General features: G+C 39.8%; 1 protein-coding gene across 1 annotated transcript; it reads right to left on the bottom strand.

Moving 5' to 3' along the window:
- Window positions 1-1,115: 1,115 nt before the first annotated feature.
- Window positions 1,116-3,701, bottom strand: HES6 (hes family bHLH transcription factor 6). The gene is made up of 4 exons (XM_044070031.1): window positions 3,373-3,701; window positions 3,122-3,208; window positions 2,910-2,991; window positions 1,116-2,331 (listed from the first exon to the last, which is right to left on the bottom strand). The coding sequence occupies exons 1-4, from the start codon at window positions 3,454-3,456 to the stop codon at window positions 1,895-1,897; spliced, it is 690 nt and encodes a 229-aa protein (XP_043925966.1). The 5' UTR covers window positions 3,457-3,701; the 3' UTR covers window positions 1,116-1,894.
- Window positions 3,702-11,048: the final 7,347 nt, after the last annotated feature.

Here is an 11,048-nt window from a genome sequence, read left to right as displayed (position 1 = left end):
TGCTAAAAACATTTTCCGAGGTGTTTTGGTGAGACTTCTGCATTAGTCTTGCAAACTTTCAGACCTAGCTGTCTTAAAGGGATAAAAGCTACAGAAGTGAAAACTATGTAGGTGACTGTTCTCTCAGTTCAATATGTACTTCAGTACTAGAAACCCCATCAGTAACTGCAACATGAGAAAATGTGCTTCTGCCATGTTTCACTATGTAACATACTGAAATAAAACTTCTCCCAAGGCCTCCTCTAAAAACAGGACTCATCTTGTTGGAAACTTAGTTACACATACCACTCCAGTGTTGACATCTATACAAAATACCTCATTAGTGCTCACTCAGACTGGGAAAGGACAATAAATGTGTGTGTTTATACAGCCTCAGTCCACTCTTACGATCTCCACAGTGACACTGCAATGCCAAATCAAAAAGAGCACAGAAGGTAAAAATAGGCACCCAGACAAGCAAATGAGCCCAGAAGACTTTACTTGCACTTCAACAATGTTAACCACTGAAGACTACTTACAGCATCATTACTTATAGGCACCCAGGCAAATGGGCCCATAGGACTTTACTTGCACCCTAGTTTGACAATGTTAACCGCTGAATACTTCTTATAGCATCATTATAGTCTAAAGGGGAAATTTAACAATCCATGTAACACTGATCTCTTTTATCCTGGGTCACTTTCAGAATTTCACACCTTCTACTCTTAAAAGTGCAGGTGACACATTTGTCATAAAATTGAGCTGCATATGAAGGTTATTAAATTACGTAATACATTAAAACTTAAAAACAAATTTTTACTATCCTACAGCAGCAAGCTTGTAGAATCTACAACTGTCAACCTTGTCTGGAATGCATGCATCTGTAAACTGGCAATTTTACTTAGCTTTAATATATTCTGCTCTTCTGTAAGGCAACATGTTTGCATTGTAAAAAACAGGAAGAGATGGGGCCTATACCATTTCCTTGGAATATCACAGTTGATGGGGAGGGGGGAGGCCGGGTTGAACAGCTGCTCCCCTTTTCATCCACTCAGATAACAAACCAGAACCATAAACAATTTGCTTTGCACCACTCAAGTCAGAAAGCAAAGAAATGTTGAGAAAAAAATGCACTGTTCAGCAAGGAATGAGTGCTTTTTATTAGGATATTTACAAAGAAATTAAAGTGGTCAGTATTTTTAATGCTTAACTGTGCAAAACAGGACTACAGAGAAATATCAAACACACATACTAATGCACAATCAACACATCAATTGTACTAAATATGTTAAGAGGTATGGCTGTACATTCCCACATACACAGCACCATTAAAACTGCACACCCACTTCTAATCCCCTTAAATTCTTCCTTCATTGAAGGCAGAAAATTATGAAACCCTTATTAATATCAATATTAGCCAAGCCTATCCCTTTTAGGGATATATGACATCTATACACTACAATACATTTACATTTCTGTGCATATACATTTTCTAAGCAAATAACAAAAGTGTCAATTTTAAAAGGACCCTGCCCGTATAGTAACATACTTAAGTGCATAATCAGAGTACCACTATGGGATGTCCAGTTTCAGCCCAACCGCAATGTGCTTTTGTATATGTCCACTTATGCCAACAGTCCAGACGTCCATGGTTTTGCAGCAAAAATAGCTCAGGTAGTTACTTGCTTGTTACCAAACAGCATTCTCCAGCAAAAAGTAACACGTTCAGTCCATCTCAAAACGCTCACCAAAATGCTACTGGAAATGTTAAAGGCATCAATCACCATGACAGAGGTCTGAGTCTTCAGTGCCATATTTACAGAACAAAACTCAGACATAACTGTGTTGCGCCTTTACAATAGGAGTCCTGCTCAGATAGGTAGTTTCTTTTTGCGTTGCGTGCGAGATGCACTCACTACCACGGCCTCCACATTGGTTTCGATATGACAGTTGGAGTGGTTTGTGTCCTGGGACTATAGTCAGTCTCTTGCAGAAGTTGGCTTTGTTCAGCAGCATCTGCTTCATCTACTTCTGAGCAGCTGTCATCACTCAAGGTGCTATAAGCAGTCATGGAGTACGGACTGTGGAGGCCAACAGAGTCTGATGAAGGGCATATACCTTCACTGGCAGACACAGTGTTGCTATTAGCCACATCAGATATTAAATCCACAAGCATATCCTGGAAACTGCCCTCGTTCAGCGGCATAGACTCCAAAAGATGATTGAGCAACTCTGCTGCAACTGTGGCATCGATGCCAGGACAGCTGGACACGAAAGTATGCACCTCGTGCATGCATTGAATGTAGCCTGCAGCAAAACGTTCACTCGCCTCTCGGTGCAACCTGTCAGCTGCTGCAAAGAAAGCAAAGATAAATTAACGCAATTCTCATTATGTCAAAGAAACAGGTTTGACTCCAAACTATGCCGCCTTTTCTACAGATACCGTTGCAACAGCTAAATTTAACATGCAACTAGTGTAAGAAACCATTCCACTTCCAGACATACTGGACTATAAATTAAATTTGGGTAGGTGATCACATGCGCTACATAAGCGTTTTTTTTGTTCGGGGGGGGGGGGGGGGGCTCAGTCAAACACCCACTACATTTTACATTGCACATACAACGTGAAGCACGCTTCTTGAAGAGTGTTTATACTTTCACGAAGACAATGTAAAAAACGCCTCTTAAAATGTGTTTAATACTTTTTTTTAGCAAATGTTCTATTCATTTGTGACAAGTATTCACTGCAATACAAAAATATTCAATACCACAAAACAATCAAGAAAGATCGCTAGATAATTAATGGGCAAAAATCTCCGAATGCTGTCAGCTCTACTTGTTACAAATATAATATGTACATTGGCAGCAAATTAAAAAATTACAAACGTCGGGTGTCTGACAAAAGAAAATGGTAGCTTGTTTGTACTTACCAGAGGCCCGGCCACGCAAGATAGCTTGCACGCGTTTCACGGTTAGCTCCAGCACTTCTGCGTTCTCCATCTTCGATTGGAACTGGAAAGCAAGAGAACAAGGAATTCAGAGATGCTTGCAAGAACATGCACCACCACACTGCACCGCTCACCCCCACCCCCCCCAAAAAAATCCGCACAGCATACGATTTGGGCTATAACAAGGAACTTACTTCCGAATCTGAAAGGATGTGCCGCAGCTCTTGCAAACTCTCATTTATTCGAGCCCGCCTCTTCTTTTCTACCAGAGGTTTCCGTGCCTGACAAAAAAAAAAGCAGAACGTAGAAAAAAATTACATCCATGAACTCCACAGTCAATTGAAACAAAGTTGTCTTTTTTATATTTGCATACTAAACAGGGCGATAATCCCCCTATTTACTGAATGATCTAATGTGCTAAAGCGCCTATGATTAAAGTATTTACCTTGCGATCTCCTCCTTTAACTCCAAACAGATCATCCTCATCCTGGCTTGCACGGTGCTTGTTTGGTGTGATGGATGGAGCCATAGTTATAGCACTAGATTACTCAAACAAAATGTCGAACAGGACACAATATTATCTTTAAGAAAGGGACAGCAGCAGGGAAACGCGCAGGGGCTTGTGGATGATAGGACTGCAACTCCCCTTGCCCAGCCTCTTTTTATTAGGATGAGCAATTCTACTTTAAAGCAGATGTAACAAACCAAACCATAACTCGTACAAGTGCCTGCAGCGCCCTACTTATAGCCTTCTATTTGCATGCGAACGGACAGACAGGCTAAACAAAAGCTCGAGACGCCACAGCGTCCACCAAACTGACCAATGAGGGAACGGGGCTTTGTCTGCTTGGGTGGGGGAAGCTTAGACAGAGGGGCTCTAGTGCGCAAAGACGGAGGAATAAAATATTGGTTTCTGATGCCCTCCTGCCTTGTTTTTGCATTTCCAATAAATTGTTTTACTAGACTACCCCACCCCCCCTCTTCGCATTTTATGCTTTTGAAGAAAACCGCCCTTAAATCGGCTCCCTCTGTTCACCAGCTGGGTGATTTGCTTAGCTTCTCTACCATATTTAAACTTGCAGGATCAAAACAGTGAAATAAAGTACTGTAAGTGAAGTAATAAACGCCAACAGATCAACAAATGCTGGAAATACATATTGGAAATCTACAAAATCTATATTTTATCTAGTGAGTCATATTGCATTTTCAAGTTTCAGAATGAAATACATTTCGATTTTATGCTGTTTAACTACCTTGTTCTTAGTTTGTAAATAAATGTGTATTATGAATTGCCAATGAAAAGAGAATCTTTAAGGTTCAGTAGCTTTCAGTAAAATAAAACAATAAATGCATTTGGTGGGCGTTAGGATACGGTGGTAGGGTGTGAGAGTGCTTTTCAGTAATGCAATTTACTGCGCTTGAGTTTAAGGTTAGGATAAAGAAGTAATAAAAATGGTATGTGTTCTTGCTATCCTAGTCCAGATTTCCAGATTCTGCTTCTATCTGCTGTAATTTAGGTAGTTTACATATATGTATCCCAAGGATTGGTTTCCAAAAAGATGAATACTGTACTACTCCAAAGTTTTCGGCACAATTAAAGGGAACGTTGTAACAAACAGTATTTGTATGAGATGCGATACTGACAATGTAGAGATTATCTAGAGGACAGTGTATGCTGGCGTTGCACACATTATGTTTTATATATATATATATATATATATATATATATATATATATATATATATATATATATATATATATATATATATATATATATATATATACACACACACACACACACACACACACACACAGTGAGATTCTGAAATGTTTTGGAATTGCTAAAGGGGCGATGTAACAAATTATATTTATGTGTGCTATGTACACGAATTTGAACATTGACAAGGCAGAATTTTATATAGTACACCAATACATTCTATGTTGGCTTGCTTGTATTATGTTTATATGCACAAATGCACACTCGCATTTACATATGAATATCTGTTAGAAAGTAAACAAGCTGTTTTTTAGTGATTCACTTTTCTGCACAGTCACATAGATATTCACATACTTGCAGATGGTACTGGTATCTGGCAGGAACACAGTTACGGACAGTTACAGACAGCAAATATCTGTCTGTACTGAGAATACGACGTAACTATGGACCGCACACACGTGGAAATCTATGCCTTATTATCCACAAAAGGTGACCACAGCAAGTATTACAGATGAAGTGTTGCCATCTACATAGAGCAGTTTCCAAAGGAAGCCTCACAAATGTACATAGTATCATAATGCACAGGTACTGTTTTCCAAGCAAAAGTGTTCCTCAACATGGCATAAGTACTATTCAACAGATGGGATTACAAAGTTTTACAATGAGCTACTCTGAAGTCTTGATTGTCAATTAAAGGGACCATGTAGAAACATTATTCACAGGTGCTATGCAAAGGAGTAATATTGACAAGAAAGATTTTATCCAAACAATGCAGTGTACTTTATGGTTATATGGAATTCTAAACATTCTTGCACTAATGTATTCCAAAGTTTTTGGAGTAATTAAATGGACAATGTAGTAAACAGCGCTGATGTGTGACATGCACATGAACTGTAACATTGACAAGACAGATCTTTATCCAATGCACTAATGCAAAGTATGTTAGCTTAGCCTACATTATGGTTAAATGTACATATGCACACACACATCTATCTATCTGTCTGGCTATATATATATATATATATAAAAGAAAGCATTTAACCATTATAGTGATTCACTTTTCTACACAGACAAGCAGCAACTTTTAAATGGAACTGATATACAGCATGCTATCATGGACAGCCAACAGTTTTCTATGCTAAGAACATAACATAGCTATGGATTACACACATATGTGGACAAATATGAATCAGTACCTAGAAGAGGTACTGACACCAAGAACTACATTAACAGTTTTGCCATGTACATTGAACATCTTCCAAAAGAAGACTCACACACATATAGGTAGTATCACAAGGTACATGTTGTATTTCCCATGCAAAACTGTTCTTCAGCTTCAACATATGAAAGTAACAGTATAGTCATGTACATATACAGCACAGATCAAAAATGTGATACAGCCTAGTAAATATGATATAACTGATAAGTGCACATACTTTTGTATCAGGAAACTACATTGTCTCCCTGTGCAGATGTAAAAACCCCATATATTTCTGTGTCTCAGAATACTATACCCTTGTGTAACATATTAACATTATATTTGGCTCTTCAATGCCATACATCACTGCCATACATCACTAATGGTCTTTGCAACCGAAGTTTCAGAATCTTATTCTCTACAAAATATGCATCTTGCTATGGACTCTATTCCAGTATTCACAAACATTTACAGTTCCAGCATTATGTGTCAAGGTCTGCAAGGTTTGCAGAGCAAGCCAAATAGATTGATGTATGTAGAAGGGTGAAGCCCCAACAATGACCCAGTCTTGGGTTAATTTAGGAAGTCCTGTCATTACAGAACTTGATGAGGAAAGGAATTATGAGGTTAAGCCTTCTCAACTGTATTAGAAGGGAGTTATAATGACAGTATGCTGGAGTGAGGCAGATACTCCTTGTAGCCCTGGGGCTTTGGTCAAGACCTGAATCATGAATGGCAGGTGGACTAGGTGAATGGACAGGCCATGAGGCAGTATTATCACTTTCAGAAGGGACACTTAAAATCAGACCAGCCACTGCTCTGCTGTATTCATCTGTGCAATCCAAGAAATCTGTTGCATTCTGCTAACCATAAGTACAATTTTATACTGTATTTTATTTATTTATTTATTTTTTGACATTTGTTAACCGGGTTTGTCCAACTGGGCTTGTGGCCCATTTTCAGTGGAGACCCGAGGAGAAAAGCTCCAGTAATACATTTTTAAACAAGTACAATTTTAAACAATATTGATATAATAGCAGTTATAGCAAAACAATTCACATATGTTGGGTTACATGCATAAAGTTAAAGTTGCATTAAAAAGAAGCTAAGTAACAATTTTACATTGATATAGTTCAATAGGTCAACAATAAACATTTTTTGTTTGTATAAAATTGTGCAAATGCATAGTAGACACATTGGAGAGAGAGGTGTAATGAGGTGCTAAGTATGGTCCATTTGAGGGTACATAAAGGGAAGGAAGACTAGGTAGGGTCATGGCAAGGGCAGGTTCTGCAATTGAGAAAATAAGCTTTTAGTTCATTTTTAAAGAGTGAGGTGTGGGAAATTGAACGTAAGTCAAGGGGATGTTTGTTCCAAGCATGGGCAAGGAAGTGTTTGTAGAGTAGTTTGCCTACTGACTTTTTTGGGTGGTAGATATCAAGCAATTGTTGGTTAGAAGTACAGAGGGTCCGGGATGGGATGTAGATGGAGACTAAGGAAGATAGAGATGGACAGAAGGAGGGTTTATAAAGAACAGAGTGTAGCATATGAAATTGATAAGATAGCAGAAACTGGGGAAGTTCAAGCCATTGAAGAGAGTTTAAAGAAATGCAGTGGTGTGAGTTGTATGGGGAGTTAGTAATGAATCTGGCTATTTTATGGTAAGTCTGTTGCAGTTTGTTTAGAGTGGGGGCCTGGATATTGGTAAGAACTGGGGTGGCGTATAAGAGGGAGGGGAGGAGGAGTCCCTGGCCCAGGGTAAGTCTAGATTCAGGAGTTAGGAATTTTTTGTTCCGATATAGCAGACCTAGTTTCTGGCTTGTTTTTTTTTTTATACATTGGAGTATGTGTAGGTTGAACTTGAGTTCGTCATCGATAATGACCCCTAGGAGTTTAGTGTGGGTGTCAGGTTGGATATTTGTATTGTTAGAAGATGTAGTAAAAAAAGGAGGTTTTGTGATGAGAAAGAGAACAGGGAAGGAAAAGTAGGAGTTTGGTCTTTTTGGGATTTAGGATCAATAGGTTGTGAGAGAGCCATTGTTCAGTGGATAGTAGGGCATGTTGGGTCAGGGAGTGTAGTTCAGGAATGTTATTTGAGATGGATATAAGTGTGGAGTCATCGGCATACTGAATAAGGGAGGATTCTTTGCATGAGGTGTAAAGATCATTGGTGAAGATGTTAAACAAAAGGGGTCCCAAGATGGAGCCTTGGGGAACACCAGTGGAGATGGGAAGGAAAGGTGAGGAGGATGAGAGCCATTTGACAGATTGTTCCCTGCCATATAGGTAACTATTAAACCAGGCAAGTGCGGAGGGGGATAGGTGGAGATTTGTGAGTTTGGATAGTAGTAGAGGATGAGAGACAGTATCGAAGGCTTTGGAGAGATCTAGGAAGAGACAGGAAATGAGTTTATTGTTGTCTAGGGCCTCTGCAATGATATGAGTGAAGGAGAGGAGGGCAGTGGTGGTGCTGTGGTGAGGACACAATCCATGTTGGGTAGAGGTAAGTAAGTGGTGTGTGAGGAGGTGATTGAGAAGCTGTGAGTGAATACATTTTTCTAATATCTTGGAGAGGGGGGACAGAATGGCAATGGGTTGGTAGTTTGAGGGGTCAGTGGAGTTTCCACCTTTATGAAGAGGGATAGTGAAGAAAGATTTCCAAAGGGTGGGGACAGTTGATTCCAGTATAGATCGATTAATTAGTATAGATACAGGATAGGCAAGTGAGTCAGCAGCAAGTTTGAGGAATGTAGGAGATAGATTGTCAGTGGAAGGAGAGCAGGGTTTTAGCTTGAGTAGTAGAGATTTGATGTAAGTAATGGGAACTGGCTCAAAAGAAAACAAAGTTCTGTTAGTGGGACTTGGAGAGGTGGGTGTCGAAGTAGAGTTTGGCTTACAGGTTACCAGATTTTGGATGGAATAGATAAAGTGTTTATTCAGGAGGGTAGCTGTTTCCTGAGAGGAAGAGTTAGGGTATATGGAGGGATTAGAGGGCTTTCTAGGATAGAGGATGTTGTTGAGAGTTAACCAAAATTTTCGAGGATTGGATTTGTTGTTAAGCTGAGCAGAGCTATAGTATAACTTTTTGTCATTAGTTCTATGTTTTTTTGCAAGGTTCCTCAGTTGCCTTTATTTTTGAAGAAAAGGTGGTTTAGTTTTAGTCCAGGTTTTCCAAGCATGATCTCTTTGTTTCATAAGGGACCTAGTCTCTTTGGAGAGCCAGGGAGCATGGTTTGATTTTACTCTGATCTTCCTAGAGGGAGCTAAGGAGTTTAGAGTATTCATGAAGATGCTATTGAAAGTGCTTACAGCATCGTTTAGGGGGAGGTGTTTTAGGATGGACCAATCTATGTTGTGGAAAATGGAGTTAAATTGGGATGAATTGAAAGTCGATAGTTTTCAACAGTCTTTGATAAGGTGGAGTTTAGGAATATCGGAGTAGTGTCTTAAGATGGTGGTAGGGAGATGATCACTGAGGGAGTCAGGTAAGGTGGTGGGATTGTGGTATTGGTGGGGGGAATTGGTAAGGATCCAGTCTATGATGGAGCTGGAAGTGGAATTTTTATGGAAGTGAGTGGGAGATGTTATAAGTTGGTGGAAGCCGTGTAGGTGGATACTGAGTTGGGGGGAGTCAGTTGTGAGTTTGGACCAATCAATGTTGACATCACCAAGGATAAGTGTCTCATATGGTATGTTGTGGGAGAACCAGGATAGGATGTTTTCAAGAATAGGCAGATTGTTACCAGGAGGATGGTAGATAGAGGAAATTGCAAGTTTTTTGTGGGGATTCAGATGGCAGTTAAGGATGATGATTTCAGCTGGGAGGAAGTCAGGAATTGGGGAAGGGTATGGTGAGAGGTTAAGAATATTTGAGTAGAGGATGGCCACGCCACTACATTTTTTACAGGTCTCAGATCAGAAGATATTATAACCTGGTGGGAGTATTTCACTATTTGAGATTTGTGGCTTGAGCCAGGTTTCAGATAGGGAGAGGATGTGAGGGGTATTGAGAGCTACCTATGAGTGCAGCTCAGTGACTTTATTTGCTAGACTCTGAATATTCAATGAGTAAATAGTTAAGTATTTGGATGGAGATGATTGTTGTGACTGAGGTTGGTGACTGTTAGAGGAGTAAGATGGAGCAGTGTAGAGATAGTATTGGGGAGAGAAGAGGGGCCAGGGTTGGGATGGATCTCTCCAGAACAAAGTAGGTTTTTAGTGAGGAGAGAGTGTGTAGTAGATGTTAGATGGAGTTTGTATAGGTTTGACTTAGCTTTGTGGGAAGGTTTAAAAACCTGTATTATGGATAGTTTATATAAACTTGAGGTAGAGGTAGTAAAGAGATTAGGGGATATAGTAAAAGACGAAGTAGTTGGATATATGTTGAATGGGTGAGAAGTTGGTGAACATAGGAGTGGGTCAGAGAGATTGGAGTGGTAAGATGTGGAGATAGAGAGAGAATAAGGAGTAGTGTAAAAGAGATTAGAAAATAATACATGTTGGAATAAAATATGGTCAGATAGAGTAGGTAGAGAGACAGTGCTATAGAGGAAGTGGTGTTGACAATATTGACAGATTAGTAAGGTGGTTGTGGCAATAGGCAGGACGTGAAATTGTAGTGGCTAGTGGGACAGGAAGGGGAGGGATAGTTAGGTATAAAGGTAATTGTAATGGTGGTGGGTGGGAATAGGGGTAGGGTAGGGGAGGGAAGTGAGCCCGAGTGCACTTTTAAACTGCATTTTTGCTCTAGTGCTGATTTTTTAAAAACTGTTCTTGCTGAATTTTGTACTTTTTTCTGCTGTAGCATAGACTAGATTCAGACTTGCTGAATCTGGTTCTGTTTGTTAGATTGAGCACTAAACCAGGCTGTCTTTTGTTGGAAAGCCCCCCCCCCGCACCCTTGTGGCAGGAGAGTGCAGTTAGGACTCATGTGATTGAAGGTTGCTGGGACAGGGCTCAGTCTTGAGCTTTTTTATTGGTTAACTTGTTTAATTCAGTTTGTTAGCTGTTGCTACATAAGCCCCGTGTTTGCGTGGGTTTGTGCTTGTTTTAATACAGCTCCACAGAATTAGGCGACCAGCAACTGCTCTGCTGTATTCATATGTTTACGCGTAGTGCATCTCTGTGTACCATCATACATTATTGCACAGTGGGGGTAACTGTTGGTGGTTATAGATGCAAAAACTTCAGTATATAAATTTCCCCT

Source organism: Protopterus annectens, chromosome 4.part1, assembly GCF_019279795.1.
Source record: "Protopterus annectens isolate FY-2018-M chromosome 4.part1, PAN1.0, whole genome shotgun sequence".
Taxonomy (NCBI): Eukaryota; Metazoa; Chordata; order Ceratodontiformes; family Protopteridae; genus Protopterus; species Protopterus annectens.
The sequence above is the reverse complement of the archived record's forward strand: the minus strand, read 5'-3'. Positions and strand labels throughout refer to the sequence as shown.

Bases quoted from the DNA above. Each gene is read 5' to 3' on its own strand.
- HES6 (XM_044070031.1), bottom strand. From the start codon at position 3,456: ATGGCTCCATCCATCACACCAAACAAGCACCGTGCAAGCCAGGATGAG. The intron at 3,209-3,372 runs GTAAATACTTTA...TTTTTTTGTCAG, and splicing joins TTAAAGGAGGAGATCGCAAG to GCACGGAAACCTCTGGTAGA. The intron at 2,332-2,909 runs GTAAGTACAAAC...CTTTCTTTGCAG, and splicing joins CTTGCGTGGCCGGGCCTCTG to CAGCTGACAGGTTGCACCGA.